General features: G+C 36.4%; 1 protein-coding gene across 2 annotated transcripts in view; it reads right to left on the bottom strand.

Moving 5' to 3' along the window:
- Window positions 1-25708, bottom strand: part of LOC107093193 (contactin-4-like) — a 240968-nt gene that overhangs the window by 91547 nt on the left and 123713 nt on the right. For both annotated transcript variants that reach the window (XM_015388077.1, XM_015388076.1), the window contains exon 6: window positions 4765-4968. In XM_015388077.1, coding sequence (XP_015243563.1) covers window positions 4765-4968 — 204 coding nt within the window. The remainder of the gene's footprint in view (window positions 1-4764; window positions 4969-25708) is intronic.

The following is a 25708-nucleotide window of genomic DNA, read 5'->3' as shown; positions in this document are numbered from 1 at the left end:
TTAACAGCTAGATCTTATGCAGTCATTTATTGTGGTTTCATCTGGCCTCTATTGGTGCTGTTACAGTAGTAGATCTTTTAAAGTTTCCTATTCTCATGATAGTTCCTTTACTGGTCCTTGGCAGGTCATTTGCTGGTAAAACAACAAATCTGTGAGGGCAAAGCAATCCCCTGAAATGATTTTGTCAGGAAGACTGCACCCCTAAGCTGCGAGAGTGTAAACTAGCTGCAATGCCTATAGGTGGAGTTACAGTCAACATTGACACTCCCAGTTGAAATTGGGGGCCACTCCAGTGGCTGGATTTGGAAGGAAGTTGGCTGCCTTTCATTCTGAAGGGGAACCGTTTAACTGCTAAAACTGTACCAGCAACAGACTCAGGTGACTGTTGTTTTTGTGCATTTAGTTCTATGGCTTGGTTTAAATGCTACTTGCCAAGCATCCTTTCTGTATGTGTTTTGATGGTCATATGTCCTGCTCAACTTCATGACTTTTTCGGTGTCCCCCAGCGCTTAAAATTTGAATGAGAGCGGAAGCCAAAAGTAGTATCTATGCCAGTTCTAAAGTGTCACATACCAGTTGACAAGTGGTGTATGCCATCTGAGAAGTGGCATATGCCAGTTGAGCAGTGACCTCTTTTCCTTTGGCATAACCACTTTTCAATTGTCATATATCACTTTTCAACTAGCATATGCCACTTTTCAATAGGCATATGGCTTATATTGTCTACTGTAACCAAGTGTATCCTGCAAAGTCAAACGCTCAATGCAATCAGCTGGGTTTCCTTAGATGGAATAACTTTTTTACCAGTCTCACTGTCTGATCTGATTGATCTCTGTACAGTGCCTTGAGAGGATACATGTTGTGAATTGGCACTTGATAAATATACTGAACAAAATTAAAGTTGATTTAGTTATAAATTACAATTTTTAACATTTTCAACTGGTTAAAAAGAAACCAGGTACCGGTAAATGTAGTCAGTTTTGTTTAACTGGTAATCTATATCGTTACCTAGAATTGTTAAAGGCTGCTAGCCCTTAATTACAAGTATCTGGTATACATTAAATACCTACTCATTGTGACGGAATTTCTATTAGTAATAATATTTAAAAGAAACATTTAAGAAAAGAAATCACAATTCTTAATAAATATTTTTAGCAAAAGGAATAACTGCAAAAAAACAAAAAACTCGGTATCAAGTCACACTTGTTAGGCACTGCTAGAGAATCAATTGAATTGTGACTATAGCGCTGAAGCAATGATCCACTGAAAATAACTATTTGATATACCACCATGCAAACACTTTGCCTCTGCTAAAGAAGATTCCTTTACTTTGGGATGCAGAGTGCTTGAAAGATTTAGTATGAACTAATTCATGGAAATAGCAATTATCTAACTACACAGAGAAGATTAAATTCCAATATCAGATAATCAGTTGATACCTTACAACCATAAAAAACGCCATTAGACACAATATACAGAAATACTTTTTAAGGTTGCTCTGTTCAGGGGCATTGAGGTGTCGGTCTGAATCTAGTGCATTAAATGCAATGATAAAACATCCCAGCTAAGATCCCACATTGTGGCCCAGCAGTGCGAGTTTTCCCTTTACATAAAGTTAACATACTAAGTCACAATAGTTTTTCCAATTTCAATCACAAAAAACATTTTACTCCATCATCACTTTACTCCTCTTAGTTCATGTCTATGTCTATATTTTACATGGCTGAATAATTGCTTACAACTTTACTTCAGACCCCCAAAAGCAATAAAGGCTATATATAGACTTGGAATAAAAAAAATATCTGAATTCCTCTCCTTAAATGATGCTAAGCTTAATGATATTTATGAGTTTGTAATTGTGTATCAGGTAATTTGGTAATTTCCAAATTGTTCTCATTGCCTGCTGGGTGCAAGAGATTGTATGGCAAAGCATTCCATCCACCAGCCCTACAATAGCTTTTTTCTCCATTGCTATAATTCAGGCCTGTGTTGCACAAATAGCTCCAGAGATGTAGGAAACAGCCCAATTTCATCTTGTGGATTTGGTGAGGCGTGTGCTATCAGGATAGCTCCCTGAGTGACTGTGAAAGCTAATTCAGATCCTTATCACAACTGTCTCACACTGGAATGTAACCACACTCCTATCAGCCATGTTAAAGTAGACAGGTGCAAAGGAACACGTAATTGTCTCATACCATAACCTTTTGTAAGGAACACCTGTTTAATGTGCCAACCCCCTTACCCTCCTATCTAACCCCCGCAGTTCCCATTTCAATGGACGGGGCTGATATCTATCTGCTGACCCATCTGCTGCAGGAAAAAAACAACGAATTAAAGGAAAGGTAGTAGAAAGAAGTGTTGTAGAATAGAAAAATACAGCACCCTCAACACTTTTGATACCCCTGGGAAAGACAAACAGGAAATCCAAGATCATTTCACTTTATTGTTCAGCAATGGGGAAAATCAGTTATAGGACAATAAAGGATATGTCTATCTTATTCTGAGTTAAACAAAATTTAAAGAAAAAGTTATAAAACATTATTTCTAAAAACCCTAAAAGGAGTCCTTTTTTAAAGTGCATTCATTAACCAGATGAAAAAAAAAACTTTTTTATTTCTTCTTATTCCCCAGTGCAGCAATTACTAGTAGACCTACTGGTAATGTAAGATTTCACAAGGTTAGAAGAGAAAGGAAAAAGATGTGTCTGATCATTCTTCTTCTCACAGTCTCTTTAGAACTGCTACCGAAGTGTCAGGACTGGATCATTTTCTATGATCTTACTTTAGATGTTAATAAAATAAGGTTCATGTAGAGTCTGGTCACCCATTTCTGTGTTTATTAATGGAGCAATGAAAAATGTTCAGTTTTCTAATAGAAGCCAGCAGATTTCTATTTAGAATATCTTGATGATTTCAGTTTAATATACCATAATCGCTAATACGGCTGTCTAGGTCCAACTGAAACAGGTTAATTTCATCAAAGATATTCTCCCATCCTAATCATTTAGATAAAGGTTATTTTCTAAGTATCAATTCTTTATTTTACACTAAACCGAGCTGAAGAGTGTATTATTGAAAAGTTCCATCTTAGTTCTAGTCATAGTTCAGCACCCTCTTCAAGTGAAGGTTTTTTTGATAGAATGACATCAGGTATCTAAGGCTGGGCGTTATGAAACCAAAATAATATCTTAATGTTTTTATACCTAGTGACAGTGTATTTATTTTGATGCATTTGTCTTTTTAATAGAGTAATTATTGAAAGACATCTCTAAATAAATGTCACATTGGTACATTTTTAGCAAACTGTAAATAAACAGGAAACAATGGCTGAAAAATATATAGTAAAATCCCAACAAAAAATAAATATCTTGATATAAAAGATGTAGTTTCATCCTATATGTCTTGTAAAAAAATCTCAGTATTTTCAAAACATCGATCTATATCCCAGTCCTAATGGTATCTATCTGAGTTTGGTAAATACATTTGTATGAAATGGCTGCTATGGAAACTAAGCATTGCCAAGATGCTTACTTTAATCATTTATTCTCAGATTTTTTTTTTTGGTTCATAAACTGTAATGCTCTCTGTGCATGGCAGCACATGGGTCCTTGTCAGTAATAAGGTCAGGTATATGCTAATATTTCTTTTCTTGTGGCCTTTTATTGCCATTAATAAATGTTCTCTAATCTCATACATTTTGAGTATAATGGAATGTATCATGTTATTAGTCTAGCATCACAGAACGTTTGAATCATTTATCATCTATCAGAACAATAGAGGTGTATATGTACCATACCAGGCAAGATCCTGGGAGCAGGCTATGGAATGAGGTCCTAGAAACAATGAAGCATTTCACAGCAGGGTGTAAGATACTAGCAGGAGGAATACATGGAATGTCATGACCAAGTGGCTGGTATAGTGTGCAGATGGACCTGCATAAGTTCTATTCTGACATGCATACAGTTTAAAAGCCTGAGTAGACAGGCCCAAATTTTATGGCAAAAAAAGACTGACTATGTTTAACAATTCAAAACCCATGAAACCGTGAAAACATTAAGTAATTTTTCCATATCTTTTCCATAACCTTTTGCAATAAAACAAAAATCACTGTTATCTCATAATGAAACTTTTTTTTGCTGTTTTCCTCGCTAACGCGTTTCTTTTTTGCCTGTTTCAGTACTCACTCAGGAACTAATATTAGATTTTCCTAAAGACATTTTTCAAAAGACACTTACTTCCATAAATTCATAAAAAGATTTTGAAGAATTATTTGACACAGAATCTCACAACTGAAATATTTTGTTTTGAAAGAATCAAAACATAGCTAACTTCGAACTTTTTGTTTTTGCTATATTAAAAAAAATCTACAAAACACAAAGCCACCATGTATAATGGCTAATCCATCTGATTTATTTATACCTATGGATCTCCTCCCCTAAAAGCAAGGCTTGTAGTATGGATAAAGTGAACACAGTAGACCTCTGTAATATAGGTACAATGCACTGTTCATGAATAGACAATGAAATAACATAATAATAAAATATATTTCAATGTATACAGTTGTATACATTGAAATGTTTTAGGTTTGCAGTGTGTTTTAGGTTTGCAGTGTTTACCTGCAAACCTAAAAGGCTTGGAGTTGATCATAATAGATAAAGCATAAAATCCTATTGGAAACTGTACAATTTGGTCTTTGTTTTTAATCTGTAGGCACATTTCTTTTCATATCAGTCTACGTCAAGTGCTAATAATAAGCTGTGTTTACCATCACTGCGAAGCACAAGAGGAGTGGGAGGACCCTGAACACGAGTCTTTGTGACTGTGTTGGTCACCACACAGGTGTAATTTCCAACATCTGAAGGCTCCACTTTGGCAATGTACAGATTCCCTGTTTCCTGGGAGATGAAGCGGCGAGTGTCCTGCTTTACGAAATTTGGGTACTCATTGAAGATCCAAGAAAAGATCAGATCTGTAGGCAGAGAAAAGGGAACATTTGTTTACATCAATAGGAGCGAGCATCCTATTAACAATTAAATCACAAATAATGTAAAAGTTCAAGACATCTAATGGTTGTTAATAAACAAACAAGAAATGAGTTTCACACAAGTGAACATTCAACCCAGGATCTGTAGATGTTTTAAGAAAGTGGTTTTATTTGGACACAGGGGGATTATCTATATTCACTAAAGTTTGTATTATCAGCAAAAAAGATATGAATTAGAGTTTTACAACCACATAATTTGTGAGTGTTTGGCTCTCTGTTTCTTTCTCTTTTTTTCATTTCTTCCCTTCTTTCTTTCTTTCCTTCCTTCCTTATTTCCTTCCTTCCTTCCTTCCTTATTTGCTTCTTCCTTTCTTTTGAATATCCCCTAACCTTTCCCGCACTAAATGAATCTGTTCATAAAACAGTGAATTAACTATGAACAGTGAAGGAACTATGAATTATCTAATGTAACAGGCAACTTACATTTCAACCTGGAAAGGAGCCAATTAGAAAGTTTATTGACATGGATTAATGTAAATAGTTTTGCTGCTCAAAACCCAGCAGAAGGCATAGAGCTTAGAATTTCTGATGATGATAATAAGTACAGATTTATGAGAATGGAGATTTCTTCCTCCTGGGGCCTTGACACTGGAGATAGACTGAAAGATGAAGGAGAAAGCAACTTGAATTGAGTAGGAGGTGAGTTGCAGCAGATTGGAAGCAGGAAGTTGACCCTGGTGGAGGAGCAATGAAAGGAGAAACTTGGATGCTATTGGCTAGTGAGGAGGCTTGGAGAGCAGGGGAAGACTGTCATAGGTTGATCCAGATGATGTGGCTGCAGGTAAGACTTGACAGGATCTTCCAAATTTGAAAAATATGCCTCATTTCTATGTGTTTGTAATGTATCATTTTATTTTATATATATTCAGCCTGCATCTCTTACTTTCACTGGTGTCAGGGTGGTTTCAGCTTACAATTGTATGAAAATGTGCAAAGCTATTCATTCTAATTATCATCTTTGCATATTTCAGAAGCCAGATCAAGACGGAGGACTTGGGTTTATTCAGTTTTCTGGTTTATTAGGCTTCTGATTTGAGATAAAGAGGCACTTTAAAACTTAGAGAAGTAATTACAAAAACACTATATCTTATGCACTGATAGAGAATTTAATAAAAGGATAATATTCTGTAACTACATGTAACAATGATTAATGGACACAAGCTACACTCAAAGACTCCATTAACCTGGTCAATACTCCAATTTAGTGTGAGATAGTTTTTCAATGGAGACAAATGAACAGCAGATGGACAAGAAGATGAAAAAAATTCTTTATATTAAAAAATTAAGACATGATTTGGTCACTTTCTCTGGCAGCTGTTTCATAACATAACCATTGACATAGGCTCAGCAAAAAAAATTTTGAGGCAAATCAAAAACTATATTCAAAAATTATTGCAGAGCAGATGGTTGCTATGGCACCTCAAATTAGATCTAACCTCATTTTACGACCTGGAGTCCACAATTTCTAGAAATAGGCATCATGTGAGCTCCATATGTGAACACAGAAATACTGCATGTTAATCACCCATTCAGGGAGCTTGACTCATTTTAGCCATCAGCAGCTGCAATGACTGAGCTGGAGGTGGCAGATCAAAGAGTCATCGACATGTGGGATCTGGAGATTGACCCTTTAACAACTTTTCCATGCTGTCTACTTTAAAGTTTCACTTTTCCAACTTTTTCAACTGATTTACTTAACTTTGCCTTTTAAATGGTAAGCTCCTAGAGCATCTTTATAAACTCGAAAGCACATGAATTACAGTGATGCAATATAAAAGGGCAAAGTTGTATATTACATAAAATCGTTACACATACAGTAGAGAATGATATTTTTGTCTTTATTTTAATTAAAGCTTTGTGGTAATTATAGCATAAAGCTAATAAAACCCCTGATAAGAATATGGAAAACAGATTTGAACATAGATGTTTTATGACCATATGAATCAAGGCAAAAAAGGAAACCCTACTGGCCTGAAGTTTGTCATTGACACTGTTGTTAACGTGGACCAATCCACAGAAGTTCTTGGCTAATGAAGCTTCCTTTACAGATGGGGGGAGGGTATTTGCAATATAACAGAACTCAATTCTTTGAATTGCAGTGGCACTCCATCCTTGATGCGGCGGTAATACGCTTAAAATATGTTTGCCGTCACCAAAAGAAGGGGAGAGGGGATTGTAGCTAGCAAGCATATCCATGCATCAAGTAGAAGCAAGCAATTTTTCACACAAAGGGTACAGTAAAGGCTTGTAACACTGGACTCTGGACAAGTAACCTTTCAAGGTCAAGAAAAAACTCAAACCCTAGAGCAAAACATCTACCCATAAAAACAATAAATAAATACCAATAAGGAATGGCCTGGTCCAAACCCAAAAGAATGCTAGCAAACTCTTCAATTCTTACTCAGTCTTTATTTGCATTTTTTTTATTGGTGAATGCATCAGGTTTAACCTCTTAACATCCACCTTATTTTGGGAAATTCTAAATTCTAATTTTGTATACCTAAATGGAAAATCTAATTACTTTGGAACTGTAAGCCGTGTGATACATTATTTAAAAGCTAATACCTTATATTTTCTGAATATATAAATGAAAATTGGGTGAGTAAAACACCCAAACTGCATCAAACCCAAAGGTGTTAGTTCAAACAAGACTCAAAGTTGTTTTAGTCCCCTTCATCAGTAAGATTATTTAAAAAGCTTTGTTTCAACAGTTAAATGCTTTTTTTAACAATGACAAGCTGCTTTGATGTCTTCCAGTTAGGTTTCCGAGCCAACCACAGTACAGAGACTGCCCTGATTGGGGTTTTCAATGAGATCTGTATAAATTTGGACTCTGGAAGAACTAGAGTGCTAGTATTATTGGACCTCAGGACAGCGTTTGACACAATGTTGATTTCTTGGTTTATCAGAGCATCTGGAAATCTGGTTTGCCTTTCTGGTACAGCACTTAATTAGTTGAAATCTTTCTTAAAGGACAGGAACTTCTATGTGTCAGCATTGAACTTTTAATCAGAGACCAGAAACATGACATGTGGGGGTTCCTCAAGGCTCCATTTTTGGCCCCTCCTATTCAATATCTACATGCTCCCCTTAACTCAGGTTATAGCAAACAACCAGCCAGTTACCATAACAAAAAGACAACACACAGCTGTACATCCCAATGGCACAAGGGGACTAATGACCTTTTAGAATGTTGTCTAGATGGATAGACAAGATCTATACATGGATGTGCCATAATATTCTCCAACTGAATAAAAACAAAACTGAGGTGATAATCATTGGAACAAAGGAGGAGAGATCCAGAGGTGGCACTAAGCTGCAGCTACTACAGCTACAAACCACTTATTATGGCTGAAATCTTGGTATCATGGTGGATTCAGACCTGAGCCTTCAGTGGGATATAATGACAGTTACTGAGTCAGCTTTTAATCTTCTAAAGAACGTTTCCAGGATTAAATGATTAATGTCCAAGCAGGATCCAGAAAAAAAATCACTCATGCAATTATCTTTAGTAGAATTGATTTGTGCAACAGTGTCTTCATAGTTATGCCTAAAAAATCCATGAGACAGCTGCAGCCTGTGTTCCCACTAGAACTAAGAAAGTGGAGCACTTCATGCTGGTTCTGATGTCCTTACACTGGCTCTCTACATATACATTAAATATATACATATTAAATCCTTAAATCCTATATACATTAAAATCCTTCTGTTAGTGTTTAAGTCACTGAATTAATCAGCACCTCAATACATAACAGATCTATTTTCAGTCACAGACCACTCAGGTCTTCTAGTTGAAGCCACTGTAGACCTAGAACCAAACATGGAGAAGGAGCATTTAGTTCCTATGCTCGGTTAATCTGGAACTAACTCCCAGAAGACTGTGCTAGTGCTAAAAGCCTGAGTTCTTTCAAATCAAAGAGAATAACTACCTTTGACTGAAGTTAAATTGTTAACTGAAGTATTATTTATTTAGGTTTGTGGTCCAACTGATTTACTTGCTTATTACCTGCTTTATTCTGTTTTACTAATTTTATTCTGTCTTATTGTATTTATTTCGCTATATCGTACTTACAATAGAGCTTTCTCTATTCTTTCTCTCTTCTGCAAATATTTGCACTCGAAGAAAAAAAAAAAAAAAGATCCTGCAACGGATTAATAAAGTAATCCGGATTTTTATCTTTACAAGCGTTAATTTTACTTCCATTGTTTAATTCATGGAAAGCACTATGAATTGTCTTCATACTGAATTGTTCTATACAAATAAACCTGCCTTGACTTCCCATTTCCGTATAAATTCTTTATTTTTTGGCCTAATAAATATCAAAATCATCTGACCATAATTTGGGAATTTGATGAACTGTAAGCCATAAGCATCAGAATGAACAGAATACTCCCTTTAGTTTGATTGCTTTTTGAATAATGCACTTTTATAATCTGATATTTCTTTAATGAAAAGAACACAATGTTTGGGTGATTTTCAGATTTTCAGTCCCCCAGAGTGATCACAAGACCGGGAAACAAAAAGGCCAGAGAGTGGTAAAAATTGGCCTCGACCTCTATACCCGTTAAAGCCAGAAATTAAAGCCATCAAGGAACCCTTCTGTTCAACTGCCTGACCTGCATGGCCATTTATCTAAGCAGGATCCCTATGTTGGCTGAAAGTAGCAGCAGTAATCATGGTCTGGAGCTCAGGCTCTGGGTGTGTCTGCTGTTCATGCGGATGGCACAGTAGAGAGCGGTTGGAACCAGGAACACTTTAAGACAGAATAAGGCATGTTGTCTGTGTTTGATTTCTCTCCACTGGTTCTGAACTATGGGGCACCTGCTTTTGGTCTATGTATAAAATCATATGGCTATGCAGCACAACAGGAGCCAGAGAATGCCACAGAGTCAGAAGACATAATGAGATGCCTCACAAGGCCAGCTTGAATGGATTTCAAGAAAATCGTCCTAGGCATTGATTTTTCAGGTTATCCAGCTCTGCAGTAGAAAAACAGGACATTGCCTACACAAATTATGTAAGGAATCTGGCTGTTTGATATTTACCATCCCTGCCATTGTAACACAACTGCTACTTTGCCCCTTTTCAGTTTTTTTTTTAAATTAATAAATAAGCAACAGCACCCTTTAATACACCCCTTTTTGTCCATCTGAAAAAGAAAGCTACATTCCACAGTAAATAGATGCTGCAAGCCTCACTTTGTGGTTCCCCTCTGGGTTAAAGATCATTTTGCAGGAGTCACAATGAATAAAGCTGCTTCGCTTACAAAAGGAGACGAAGGAGCAGCTTCAAAGGACAGGTCTAAATGAATATTCAGAGAGAGAACAAGATGTGCAAGTCAAACATGCCCTTCTCTTTGGACAGCTAAGATCAAAACCAGACAGATTTGTGATAATGTACGGACGGAGCACAGAGACAGAGATGGGGAGGCAATAAACTAACACCAGAACAGCTTTTATGTCATGCTGAAAATGGGAACAACTTCATCAGGTTGCAGCACCTGTGGATGGACACTTATGGTGTTATTGGTTTAGATTTCAGCAAATTTGAATGTCAAGAAAATAACATCCTAATTACTAAACAAAAACACATATAATGAAGGAAACGCATATTTAAGTTGGTACATAATTATTTGGTCCTAATAATGTCAGTTGTGTAATAAGTAAGTTGTTCTGTTTATATAATGTGAACATATCAAAACTGCAACCGTATGTTTGGTAAGATACAAAACATGACATTTAAAATCTAAAGAAAACCAATTAAAGCTTCAGGTTACATGTTAACATTAAACATGAGTAATTTAGTTATCATTGTGTTAGAGCAGCATAATTATGCCTTGGTTGGCAAAAATACTCAATATTAAAATAGAATAAGACAATGTATTTTGTCATACTTATCTGTGACAATATAGATATAAAGAAACTGTTAGATTTACCCAAATTGCCACAGAAGCATAAACAGCATGCCTGTAGCAAGTCACGGACTGGAGCAAAAAATGTTTTACGAATAAAGAATAAAATGCCGAGTGAGGTTATAACTAAAGTTGTTTATCAAATATAGAAGGGGCTATGGTCCACTCTTAGGTAAAAAGACAAAGAAATAGGTAAAAGGCAGAAAAAACAGCAGAAGCGTTATTGTGAGATACGAAGTGAGCATACTATACAAACAAGTACAATCACAATATTAGTCAGGGTCTTGCAAGACAAAAATAATTCCAGAATCCATTATTATGTACAAACCGGTGAAGGCACGTTTTTTTCATAAAGGCTTCAATTAATATTTGAGTGAAAAGACAACTCAAAGTTTTGTATATGAGAAAAAAAAAAGGAAAGGACATTGTAGTCGCATAGAGACAACACAAATCACAAAAAATAATTTAAGCGAATGATTTACAAAAGACAGGTATATAAAAAATCTAAAATGATTGATTAAAATGACTGATTATAATCGGAAAGCAAATTATATAAATATCTTGATAGTACAGTCCAAGACTACTCTGAACAAAAACATTTTTATTCTTAATTTAAGGCAACAGAGTTTCAGCACTATTAGTGTGTTAGAGGAGTTTATTCCAGATTTGTGGAGCATAAGAATTTAACCCTGCTTCTTTAAGTTTGGTTCTGGTTCTATGTATGCAAAGTAGATTTTAACCAGAAGACCTGAACAGTCTTATTGGTCGATACACTAACAACAAGTCTGTAATGCAGTTTCTCAGTTTTGGTGAGGATGTGAGCAGCAGCATTCTCGATCAGCTGTGGCTGTCGGATTGATGTTTTAGACATTATGTAATAATTTATTGCAAATTACAGTAGTGGATTTGCCAATCCTCCTTATTTTTTGGAACAGGTTTGAAGCCATAGAGCTCTAAGGTTGCAGTAGGGTTACACTACAACTGGCTGAATAATTGCATCCCACAAATACGTCATAACGCATATTGTCCAAGCTTGGAGAGTGGAAACGTTCATTTTCTGCATTCATTTCATCTCTAGACACCGTCGATATACACCAGGGGATGCAGCAGCACAAAAGCCTACCATTAAACAGATACAGATCTGGATGATCCAATTTAAAAGTTGTGCATATTCGACACTTTAGCAGCAAAAGCCTGTGTAACACTATAAATTTAAAAACCGGCAGATACATTTTTAGAGTTACATGTAATGTGGGCCCAAGCTCGGTTGTCATTTGAGAAAGGAAAAACCTAAGGACTCAAAGCAGATTATGGCCAGTTTCTTTTTAAAAGGTGGGGAAGATTTTCCATGGAGCAGAGAACAGACTGAGAAAGGGACAGAATCTGCTTTCGACTGAAAGGTCGATTTATATATTTATATTTATAGTCATAATTTGTACTATTTGTTGAAGAAGTTTTTTTTAATAGTCTTTTACAGCTAACTTATTAGTTAGTAACTTCAACCTAGCTTAATTAGCTGTGTATTTATAAGGCTTTAAAATCTAATGAGTTTCTTTCCTTCTCTTAACTCAAACAGCATATTTTTTCCATCTAAAAAAATTGTTAATGACATGTTTGCTTAGTAAGGTAGAAAATTGGAAGTTAGCAACTTTTTTAATTGGAAAACTTGTTTGATATGGATGACTAAACCATTTTTTTCCTCATTGGAATTACTTTACAGCAAGTGATGTTTAGTGTTATTTATAAAGACATTTAGGGTATTTCATTACAATATTTCTCATACTGCATGCGCAGCGATGGCAGAGAAGATCCGCTACTTTCATCCTGTCCCATTTGTCCCTGAATAAATAATACCTGCTTACGGAGGTGTTGACATGGTAACAACCGTAGGCATTGGGGGGTTTAAACAGAGGTAGTATGATTTTATATCAGAATTGCTGCAATAAAGAATCTGTGCGGCCAGAAAATTTACTCAACAGACATCGTAGACTATAATGAATACATTTGGAGCGTCTATTCCTAAAGACAAGTGGTCTGGAAAAAGGTTTATATCCGGGACAAAAAAAATTAAAACAAAGACACAGCTCGAACAAAATAGTTTAGAAGAAGATCTTAACAAAATTCACATTTCATGTAATAACAAGTACTAATTTGTTCTATCACAAAATAAATACATATCAAACGAGACACTATGGACAGAAAATGGAGGTTGCAACTTGAAATTTTTCTTGTAAATTAGTTTAAGTTTTTTTTTTTAAAGCTCTTTGCACATCCCAGTTCATGCTACCAGCTTAAATAGAGTATAAAACTGTAACCAATAATTACGCATGACATATCAGTGACATCACCCAGCAGAGCAGAGCTTTGTGTTTCTTTCATGAAATGTGATTAATTGCTTTAACCAAATACAGGCCCTGTCCTGCTTCTCATCCTCTTAGTAAAGCCAGTCCCTAAGCTGTGTCCCAAGGCTCTTCTGAAAAAGGCCATGAATATTTCAATGAATTTAGTCAATAGTTATGGAAGTATAAATAACAAAAATATATATATTTTTTGTAAGAGAGAAGAAAATAAATAAAAACCATATATGTCTAGCAATTAAAACCTTTTTTCTATATTGCTCAAATTTAATCAACCTGAAAATGTCTTTGTGAACATAAAAGTACAAGAAGATAAGTAAAGCGCTCTACCAAGCCTTGTTTTCCCACAAAGACCTGCTGGTTGGTGTTGTCTTTAGAAACTATAAGTTATATTTGTGCTTTACTCTAATTTCAACTTGAAAAAAACAAAACTCTTTACAATAGTTATTTGGGAAAAAAAGCATTAGTCCTTGAAACAGGGCCATATTACAGAGGTGTCTCTCTGCATCACTACAGAGTGCCTGTTCCCTCTTAGTGGAGTCCTGGAACCCTGGACCTGCTGGTTTCTGTTCTGATCGGAACTCCTGACGCGGCTACAGACTCCGGGATCTCTGAGCCTTCCTGTTCTGAACTGTTTTCCTGACCTGGCTTAGATTCTTTGTTCTGTGGGGGTGCAGCATCTTGTTCATCCTGGGCAGTGCATCTCATTGGCAGTCCACCGGCTGGATCCTACCTGGCTCTAAGAAGATGGACTGAACTGTGAAACCAGCTAAATGACTCACATGAATAATCATCCTCTGTTAGATTATCATAGCCATTTACCTGTGTTTTTCTTTCAAACCAGAGTTTGCAGTTATTGGCGATGCCCCGCCACAAATGCAGCCTCTGTTGGGTCACAGCTCTGTGATCTAATGATTTAATAAATGCTTTGAATTATGCCACTGTCTGTCTCACCTCAAATTCTGGGTCCTACTTTCTGAGTTCATTACAACAATTGCACAAAAGCATTATTAAGTCTCTACTTATGATTATAATCATCCATATTCGGAGTAGAGGTAATGTCACAATGTAAGAAAGAGAAGAAAGTGCAGTACCAAGGAGGACATCTTTCACTGTCTTAGAAATTTGCATGATGAGCTAGGATAGCTTTTATTAATGCTCAATAATACATGTTAATCAACTTTAAGTGAAATTTCCAACAACTTTTAACAAAACATGTCCTTTGATGGACTAAACTTGATTGATTTATGAGCAAAACACCTATATGGTATGAGTTTGTCTCTCATACAAAAGGGTTTTCTGCATTTTGTTAGCTTCGTGTTTCATGCTGAGGTGTCACCAAGGGTTTAAAGAAGCAGAAGATGTGCCTCAGTTTCCGTTCTAGAAGCCTCTTTTGTTCTTCTATTGACTTCTTTTTTAAAGCCCTCTGTGGCACCGTATATAACTTTTAGTCTGTGCTCTGTAACCACTTTCAACAGCACAAAATGCAGTTGTCTTGGAAACCTGTACCGTCTCATTTTTATGCATTCCTTGATAAAAACAACGCATGAATTTGTCTGAAAGCGGTCACTTCATACATTAATAGTCAGAACTTAATATTTAAATTCCAATCTTAAGAGTCACTCATTTACAGCATCGTCTTTAGAAGAATGTCTTGGAAGAGCTGTTGTCTCTCCATATTGTGGTACTGAGTGCAGTTCTCCTGTATTTGCCCCAGGCTCAAAGAATCTTCTGATCCACTGTTTCCTTTACAGGACCAGACAGGATGCACATGCTCTTTGCTCTTAAAGCCTTGGGTGGGAGGAGAATCAGGAACAATATATAGATACACACATACACATACCCACTTAAAAAGAAAAAAGAAAGAAACACTACTTTCAATGGAGACACACACAAGGGATTTCAGTCTTGAGTGCCTCTTAAAGGTCTCTCCCTATTAGAAAGTAGAGGTCAGCAGCATTAGGCGCACAGCTAAACACAGTCATTTTGTGGTTGAAAGAGCGCGGCCGGGTCACACTAGCAACCCATTAATGCAGTGGGCTCAGAGAAAGGCAGAAAATGACTCTCCTGCCGCTTCTGATCCACAGCCAATGACATGTAGGGGAACCCTGCTGCACAATTGGGAAGAACAAGCATTTCTGAGGCAGCTCAGTTTAAGAAGAAATGATGCGCTCTGACAAGGCCATATTAATTCATTCTCTTTGTGTGATACCTTCACATGGTGATTACAACATAATATCCTTGCAACATCCATAAACAGGCTTAAATTGGAAGGCAACTAGATTTTCTCTCAGAGCTGGTAGCTCTGGAGCAAACACAATTGACAAAGACTCCTGGATAGGTGTCTAAACTTTTTCAAAAAACTGAGAAAAAGTCTGGTTGCCTTCCAATTTAAGCCCATTTGTGGTTGCCATGACCCAGATGACAGAGAATTTTCACAGGCATCCTTGCAGCATGCTGCAACACTGGCCAGTGAGACATAGAGCAAGGATGTGAAAACAGCAAGCCTGTTCTTTCTTTCTGGATGCTGCCCTTATAGGGTGTGTTCTTCAAGATCTGAGTCCTAGGCTGTGGGAGCAGGTGGTTTACATGCGAGGAATGATAAGTCCAAGGTATTTCTAATTTAATGTCTAAAAGGGTACAAATGGGGGTTTTCACCCCTGCATTATTCTAAAATAAATCTAATATATGTCATACGTTTTGAAAAACGTTACCACCAATTTGAGGTGATCAGAGTGATGTGATAATAACAAAACTGATAATAATAAATGATAGAGCAACTGTGTATTAAATCAAATTAAATAATAAACCTCTTGTCTAAACAAAACAATCACAAGCTAGAAAGCAAGAAATCTCACACCAAGCTGTTACTTAATAAAACAGACAAAAACAAGATGCGTGCCTTTGAGAAATCCAAATGTTATGATGACTGTAACATCTTTTCCCTGGAGGAGGGGGAGCAGGTTTGCAACATCCATGCAATATCTAAATGATGCAGCTGAAGCACTGACTGTGGGCTTGCATCATTCTTTCAACAGGTAGCGCTGAAAGCTTAGGGAGAGACTGAATCCTCAATGGTCATGCACTATGGAGACTCCCATCACAGGCCCAGATGGAGCAGGTACAAAAATGAGCTAAGGTTATGGAAAGTAATCTAAAAATAATAACAAAAAAAGGCAATTGTTTTGATAAAGATTTGTTACACACAAACAACTAATTTTAAACCTTTCCTAGCTGCAAAGTCCGTCCTTTAGGTTCGGGGATTGTAATTTAAACTTGGTTCATGATTAGTCGTCAACCTTGAGATTTAACCTCAGAGGGAAAAGAAGAAAGGGCTTCAGGAGTGTTATGATAAGTTATCTAGTTTATGTTTGAACCTAAAGTATTCATCCAGTGGTGGTATATTAGCTTTGAAAACACTTTTTACATCTCTCTGGTGAGACAAATACTGTAGGACACCTTAAAGGAGCCATAACCTAATTTTACATAAATAGTCCTCCTGAAATTCTCTTTAAAATCATGTTTTTTTTTTTCAATTTTAGAAGAAAAACATTAACAGAACTCAATTAGATCCATTTTTAAACCCTTTTTTTTCTCTCACAGGGGTACATACAAGAGTTTGACTACTATGTGCTTTCATGTGGTTATAGCATTAGAAATATTAGCAGTTTACCATTGTTGACTGATCTTACACAACAGATAAAATCACCCCTTTTGGTGAAATAGATGGGAGTGGTGATAAGAAGTTTGGCTAATGCTAGCATCCTTTTGGGATTAATGTTATTAAAAGAGCATTTAAATAACACATTTTTGAGAGTATACTCTTATTACTTTTAACTGGATTCAAACACTAACACACATTTCAAAATGAAAAAAATGTCCAGTTGATGACACCTTTAACAAGTTAATGAACTACCGGTATTTTCCCTCCTTGTAAAGCCAAGATTTATGATACATAATACCTCAATCCTTGGATAAGGTGAATTCCAAACTATCATCCTGACATAAAAAAGAATTGCACTACTGCAGGCCAACCATGAAATCAAAGTCAATCTAAACTAAAGGAACGGGGAGCATTAATCAGGGGAGCAAACAATAGGTCCGTGGTCACTCAGGTGAATCAGTAGAGATACACAGCTCAGGTGGGGAATTTGTCAGCTGCACAATCTTAGGTTCTCCCCTTCAAATTAGGCTTTATATAAAAAAGGAATGACTTCACATGTTTAACTTCCCCCATGTAGGGGCAAGGAAGCTGGCTAGATTTGATGTGAAGCAGAAAGGTGACTAAATGCATGACAATCCAGAGGAATAACCTGTTAAAAGATTTAGGGCTGGGTTGGAGATTAATTATTAGATAGGAAATGTTGGTAGATGCCTACTCAAAAAAATTGACAGTTGTTACTGCAGAAAATAGGTTACTTTGTATTTTACAATATCAAATAGGCAGTTTATGAATCCATGCACCATTATTAAGATCTGTACATGTAAAATACTATGGATAAACCATGCATCATTTCCTTCCGGCTCAATTGTGTACTACACTGCTCAAAAGAAGAAAGGTAATATGTAAACAACACAAAATATCTTCTATCAATTCAAACTACAAAATCAAACCATCCACTTAGGAAGAAACACTGACAGGCAATCAATTTCACATGCCGCTGTGCAAAAGGAATTGACAACAGTTGGAAATTATTGTTAATTAGCAAGACACACTTAATTAAGACATTTCTTAGTACCTATGCTTTCTGGCTGATGTTTTGTTCACTTTTGAGTGTTGGTGGTGCTTTCACAGTCCTGGTAGCATGAGACTGACTCTACAACCTACACAGGTAGATCAGGTGGTGTTGGTCATTCAGGATGGCACATAAATACGAGCTTTCACAAGAAGGTTTGCTGTGTCTGTCAGTTTAGTGTCCAGAGGCTTGAGGCGCTTCCAGGAAACAGGCCAGTACACCAGGAGAAGTAGAGGAGGCCATATGAGGGCATCAACCAAGCAGCAGGACCGTTACCTCAGCCTTTGTACAAGGAGGAACAGGAGGAGCACTGCCGGAGCCCTGCACAATGACCTCCAGCTGGCCACAAATGTGCATGTGTCTGCACAAACCGTTAGAAACAGATTCCATGAGGATGGGACGAGGGCCTGGTGTCCACAGACAAGGGTTGTGCTTACAGCCCAACACTGTGCAGGATGCTTGGCATTTTTCAGAAAACACCAGGATTGGTAAATTCACCACTGGTGTCCTTTGCTCTTCACAGATGAAAGGAGGTTCACATTGGGCATATAAGACAGATGTAACAGTCTAGAGACACCCTGAAGATCTGAATGAGCCAAGATCATTCAGATCTACAGTAGTATGGTTTATTTGGGTATTTCCTTTATTTTTTTGAGCAATGTATTCTGTGTTGATCTTTTTCATAAAATCCCAATAAAACACATCAACACTTGTATTTCTAACATGAAAGAAATTTTAAGATTGGACAATTAGATTTATATTACATTTTATCAACACAACAAAGTAGTGCACTTTAATAGATATATGGCTAAGATCAGTAGGTGCAGTGAGCTGTTCGGCTGACTGATCTGAATTCTGAGCAACACCAGAAGCCTTAACACTCCCTTTGAAGTGGATTCAACCTAAAATTGCAATCCAGTGCACCGTTAAGTGAGCTCCATGTGTGGACAGGGCTGTCATGTTTTCCACAATTGTTATTTCCCCCTTGCGCAGCGGGCGACAGCACATCTCTTCTGGGATGAAACTCCCACATGCACTGAGGGATTTGTGTTTATGTTGCAGCACAGTGCAGTCTGAGGACAGTGCAGCAGGATGGATAGAGGTGCAAACAGAGGATGGGGGTGAGCACACTGTAAACATCAATCCTTCCGAAACACACGCACACACACACACACACACACACACACACCGAGAATGATAAAAAAAACACATGGCAACATATGCTCCTTACAGCCTTTCTTTAAATGCTGTGATATCCCACTCACATCTCGCACACACCCCTACACAACCACGAAAGTGGAGGAGTGTACTGTAAACTTTAAGGAGCTTAAAAATGAGAATTAGGAAGCACGCCACTCACACGTCCTGTGGGATGTTTGCGCACACTCACTCACACTCCTCTGTAACCTTCTCAGACATGATTAGAAACTCCAATCAATTCCCTGTGTCACTCCAGGAAAATACTGAATATCCCATTTCATGCTGCCATCATGTTGTCTGCTGCTTGTCTGCGAAGTTTCTCGTCACGACGAGGTAACTTCTGCATTATGTCAAACTCTGAGGGGTTTTGAGAGTCTCTGAGGGCAGGGATAGTGAGATGGTAACATGCAGTAGTATTGTAGACAGCTGAAGTCCTCCGATAGATGAGGAAGGGGGACTGAATATGGGATTGTGCAAGGAGATTACTCAAGCAGAAGATGAAATGTGTCATGTGCTAATCAGATTAAGAGCAGAGAAATCCCCGATGAAAAATGAAGAACGTATGAAAATCAGCGACATGACTCTTGGAGAAAGCCTGTCGTGTTTACTGATTGTCGACATTTTAAAACGTTTTTCCGCATTAAAGAATCACATATATTTTCAAACTGGTTCATGTTATATTTCTAAAATTAAGTGTTTGATATTTAGAACTTTCTAAAGACTACATTTAAGAAATATTAAAAAGGACATTTTTAATAAACAATTTAATAATCTATTTAAAAAAAAATTGTTAGCTACAGTAAATCAGGACTTGTTTTTTTATTTGAAATATTTTAATTTATTTTTGTTTATATACAGTTAGTCTACAACAGCTTTTTAAAGGTCCTGTATATACAACTATATTTCATATTAGACTACATACATAAGTTAATCTAACTTTAGGTCAGTATGAAAAAAAAAAAGGAATTTAACTGGATTAACTTGAGTCAGCCATTTCCATATTTAGTTATTGAGTAATCAGATCAGGCCAATTAATCGATTTGATTATTCATGATTGACTTACATTTCAAAATTGAAGGTTTTTTTAATTTAGTTTAGCTGAAATTGATTTGCTTAATTCACAGCAGGTTAGTTAAGTTAATTTTAACATTTGTGTTTAAGTCAGTTCACTTTACTTCACTGAATTGTGATTTTAACACAGTTTATGTGGGTTCAGTCTAAATTTACTCTGTTAAATTCAATTCAAACCTGTACAACAGGTTCAATGTGATTCAATAAATTTTTTATTCAAGCAAACTGTACCTTCAATAAAAACACTTAATGAAATTTGCCAGACATTGCTCGTCTCTGCAGATATGTTTACCACAACATAACAAACACAAGCACAGTCACTTTGAAATCAACTGACTTTCCAAGTAAAAAGCGATTAATACAAACCAGATTATTAGGCTGCATGCTTGTTAATTACTCTTTGCTAATTTGTTTTGTAAGTTGCCATAATTGAAACAAGCCAACTAGGCTTTTAGTTTTATCTATCCATCCACTTCCTACCTGTTTATCTTGTAGTGTGGGCCCTTTCCCTAGTGATCTGTGGCTAAGCAGGTTGTTATTGCATCATAGGGTCTATATATTTGCTTATTTACAGATTAATGTGCAGGGCATTACACTTCCACTTGTCTCCTTAACTATTAATAACTTTAGATAGTTCACATGCATTCCAAGCTCTCTCCTCATATGATTTTGCTCAATCTATAAGGAAAAATATCAAAACAGAGGAAGTCAAATTTTCTCCTACTATAACAGGCTCTGGGATATTTTAAAGCATCCAATGATAAATGATAAATCTTTTTTTTTTTCTCTGTCTGTAGTGATGAGGTTAATGAGCTTGTCTGTAGTGATCAAATGGAATCTGATGATGAAGGCATACAATATCCATTCCTTGGAATCATTACCCCAATCTGTCAAAGATGAAGTGGCAGGTACAATCATATTATCCTATTTAAAGGTAAATGTGGATGGCATTCTTGTCTATTTTACACAGGAAAATACTTTTTCCAATATGCCGAATCAGAATTTGCCTACATAATGTGCATTATGGGCATTATTGTCTGCAATGTTTGCAAACATATTCATATACAGTACAAGCAACATAAAAAGGTGCACTTTGATTGTAACTGTCTATGTTTTCATTAAGCATGGTACTATATCCCTTGCAGAATACAAACATCCTTCTAACTAATTGCCTTCATTTCAGTAGGATAAAGATTCACTGTTAGTTAAATATTGTTCATCTTCCTCCAGGTCTAATCATGTAGCATTAACAGTTTGATTATCAGTTTAACCAAGATTCCTTCAAATTCTTCATGTCAGAATATTACATGAAGCCACACTAACCTAGGTAGACACTTTTTGTATGGATGAAGATTCTCCTACCTCGGCATGCTGAATGCATGGAGAAGCTCCATGGGCATAATTTTTTTATTAGTGCTGTTTTATTTTTTATTTGAAGAGAGTAATATAGAATCAAACTCCCATCTCTGTGCAGTCAGTTGATCCCCACTAGGGTAAAAAAAAGAAAAAGAATATGCTGCAAATCTATGATATATACCGCTTAAAGGAAGAACATCCTCCATTCTATACCTCTCATCACAATACACATGAACCATGCAAAGCAGAGTAGCTTCCGAAGTGCAACAGACGCTGTGCAGATTTAATGGTTTGATGGCAAGACTGAAGATTTACAAAGCAACTTAACAAATACTGAACATGATGAAAAGAACCTTGATCACAACATCCTGTGTCAAATGTGACAGATTTGCATGCTTCTTACTAGCAGATTAACTAATTGCCATCAATTCATATTAAATCTCTCTATTTTTTGATAACCTCACCCCTTCCCAAGCTTGTCCTTCTGACCGAACACATCTTTCTGCATGGACAAGCCTATGGTGCATTCACTAGGCAAGACAGCTGTCTGCCATGCATAATGTTTCCTCAGGGAGCCCCCCCATGGCAGGTGGAAGCCAAGCACAGCCTTCAGTATAGTGAGACTCCCATGGCTACATGGAGTGGTCTACAGCCATATGGCACTAGATCCAAATGTGCAGAGGTTTCCGTTGGGTGTCCCACTCACGTGCAAAATTTAATTAAAATATAACACTCCCTTCCAATGGTACAGTCTGTCAAGCTGCCATACCAAGACCAGTGTACATTTAGGGCTAAAGAGTCTTCTGAGATGAGTGAACATGGTTGAATGTAACAGTTTTAGTCATTCAAGTCTGTATGACACCAATGTGAGTCATTAACTTGTTTCAGGCATAATATTTATTCATTCTTTGCATTATAATTTAGGTGTAAAGCTGCTTTACAGCTAAATGTCACATAAATAAAGGGAGCTGTTGAAAGATTTATGTACTCCGAGGCAATAAATTGGTTCACAGACTCTACTTTAAACTGATGTCCCCTTTCTAAGGATATTTCAAGACACCCATCACACAGGAATAAAAATCTGTCAATCTGAAAAAAAAAAAAAAAACAGTGTATTTTATCATTACCCTATTTTAATTTTCCATAACAGCTTAACAGATTGACTTAAATATTTATTCACATCCTGGATGCTTATGGTTTTGTTTGGCCGTTTAATCATCAGTCATCTAGTTTCTATGAATTTATTTGACACACTAACTGACATACCATTGCATATCTTCCGATGGACCAAATAGATTTGAAGTAAAAAAAAAAACAGAATTTAAATTCAAAGACTAGGCTTCTCTTTGAGGTTATTCCCAAAGAGGGTATGAGGTTAAACAGCTTTCATAATGAGGGAGACCTGCTTTTTTTTTTATTATTATTATTACCGTGGTCCAGTAGGGTGTTTCTAATGACAAAATAAAAAAAAATCACAAAAATATGTCAGGAATAAATTAAATGACTGTTTGTGAATCATCTTTTCATCAAGATATTTCACATCTTGTGCAATTAAAAAAATGCAGCTGTTATGTACTTTGTTTAAATAAAGCAAAAGACCAGCATTAGGTAAAGAATGAGGAGTGGCACGACAAGGTTACAGAGTTCCTGACATGACACAATAAGAAAATGGAAAAATGTATTGCCAAGTTGTATTGATCCTTGTTTACTCTGATTCCCTTAAATTAATTCCAACACATGGTATTGCCTTTTTGTGTACTTTACAGAGCAGAATGGGAAATCATTTTTCAGAAACTTAATTTGCCTAGCAAAATAGTTTATCTGCCATAATGTCCTGCTGAAGCATAGCATCTTGCAGCCAACATTACCAAAATGAATTAGTACCTTGTGCCGTTTGTTTGGGTCAGACAGCCCCTTATGAGTACCAACATGAACATCTTTGCAGTATGACGGTTGTAGGAAAAGATGTTTTATAACAGTGTTTACATCTGGACTTTCTTTCTCCCACATTACCCTTCAAAGGTGCCCTTGGACAAGTGTTTGGAACCCTGCTTGTATTTAATAAGTGTTCTTTCTATGGAGGTAAAGAGAGAGGTACTACAAGCCAATAGCAAATCATTTTGCGGCTTATTCTGTGTTAAAGCAAAATAACAACATGATAAATAGATTACTACTATTGGTAATTGATTTAATTAGGTAAAACCTACTGTGGTGCAACTATCACTGACTTTTTTATGCAAGTCAGTCTCTATTTTTGTGATATCTTTACAACTTATCATAATGAAATTCCAACTTCATATTGAGTTTCTAGACCTTTCAAGTGAATCAGAACTCTTGAAATAGTCACGTTCTTTTGTTTTTGTTGTTGTTAATATTTAGATTTGCTGCAATGTAACCAAAAGGGAAAAACTCTAAAAGCTTAATTATCATTGAGATTTCTTGCACAATAAATGCGAGCTACCAAGCATGTGTAATAGGATCATTGTGCAAAACACTCTGCCCACATACCCCTTAAAATATGGAATATCCCCAAATATGAAAGTGTGCTTCCTTTTTTTAATAAACAGAGGATGGGGTTAGGGGATGTGCAACATAAACGCATATTCTAGCTTTTGTTTCTCACAAATGTTAAGCCTGTCTTCCTAGGCCGATTGTTGCTGCAACAAGAGAATTCAAGTTCCATTTAGATCCAACAAAAGGAGTGTCCCAGAAAAAAGAGAGATGGACAAGAACAGAGCTTCTGATCTGAATAATGATCTCAGCTGGGCCCATGTGAAGACAATCAATGTTAAATGGTAACAGTCTGCCCATCGTGTGTGGGCTTAGTTTGATAAATCTTTCCCTGCTTCATGTATTTTTCTTTTCTTTTTTTAGTGGATGATTGAATGTGCTAAAAATATAAATACAATCTGGTACGCTGACATTTTCAACTTACACAAGGGGATAGTTTTTTTGGGGGGGCAAACATTTAAGCAAAAGGCTTGAAAGCTGCCTAAGAAAAGTGAATTTAAATCAATTCCATTTGAAAACATTACAGTAAAAGGGGCAAAAACAGCATTATAATTGTTGTTGCTTTAGCCAGACATATAACCTGATGATAGTAACACCTTTTACTAGTGAGATGTGCAACTCTATGAAACTAACTTATAATTGACAGCTTGCATCAGCTCTGTTTATCAGTATAAAGACAGCTGTCTTAAGGTGGCTTTGCATTGGCTTAAGGGTACCTGACATGTTGTCATTATTTCCCTTGGTCCTGAAAGTCAAGCCCTGATTGAATTACTACAGTTTGAATTGGCATATCTGAATGCAGTCAGTGCAGAAACCTTTACTGTATAGACTTAAACAATAACAAAACACTAAAATGAAATAAAAAATCCTGATTTTGAAAGATTTCACCAGGTAAACCCTGAAAGGATAAGCTGCAGGTAATTAAGTCTCAATCAATTCGAGACACACTATTTTCACAGTAGGAGAACAGTCTATGAATCACTTCTATCTGTTAGCTGGCTGTCAGTTTGGGGAAGGTAATCAAAGCAGCTTTTGCAGAAAGCTATTCTAGTAATAGTAGAGACAATGCTGAAACACAGGCCGTCATCCCAGATTGTATATAAACTTTTCTTTTAGTTTCAAAAAAAGAACTGTACAGCTCTTTCATAACCTTAGCCGTAAGGGAAAAAGGCCCTAAAATCTAAATTCTTGCAATCATCTCAACAGATGAGGTCCTACCCTGCTTCCTTTAAAGCCAATCAGATCTGAAGTTGAAACTCTGGCTGAGAATATCAATATTACTTTCAGTCTGAATAAGCTAAGTCATGCTAGTAATCTAAAGTTATGCCTTCAATTCTCTTAGGGTACAAATCTTTTTGGGCTTAACTGCATATATTTTAATGAAATATGGTGAAAATATCTGAAAGTGCTGAAACATAGACTTTATATGAATGTGTATTGAATGTTAATGTATTACCCTAAAGCTTGTTTCACAGTATATATATATATATATATATATATATTTTTTTTTTTATATATATAT

This window comes from Cyprinodon variegatus, unplaced genomic scaffold (genome assembly GCF_000732505.1).
Source record: "Cyprinodon variegatus isolate N-32 unplaced genomic scaffold, C_variegatus-1.0 Scaffold412, whole genome shotgun sequence".
Classification (NCBI taxonomy): domain Eukaryota; kingdom Metazoa; phylum Chordata; class Actinopteri; order Cyprinodontiformes; family Cyprinodontidae; genus Cyprinodon; species Cyprinodon variegatus.
The sequence above is the reverse complement of the archived record's forward strand: the minus strand, read 5'-3'. Positions and strand labels throughout refer to the sequence as shown.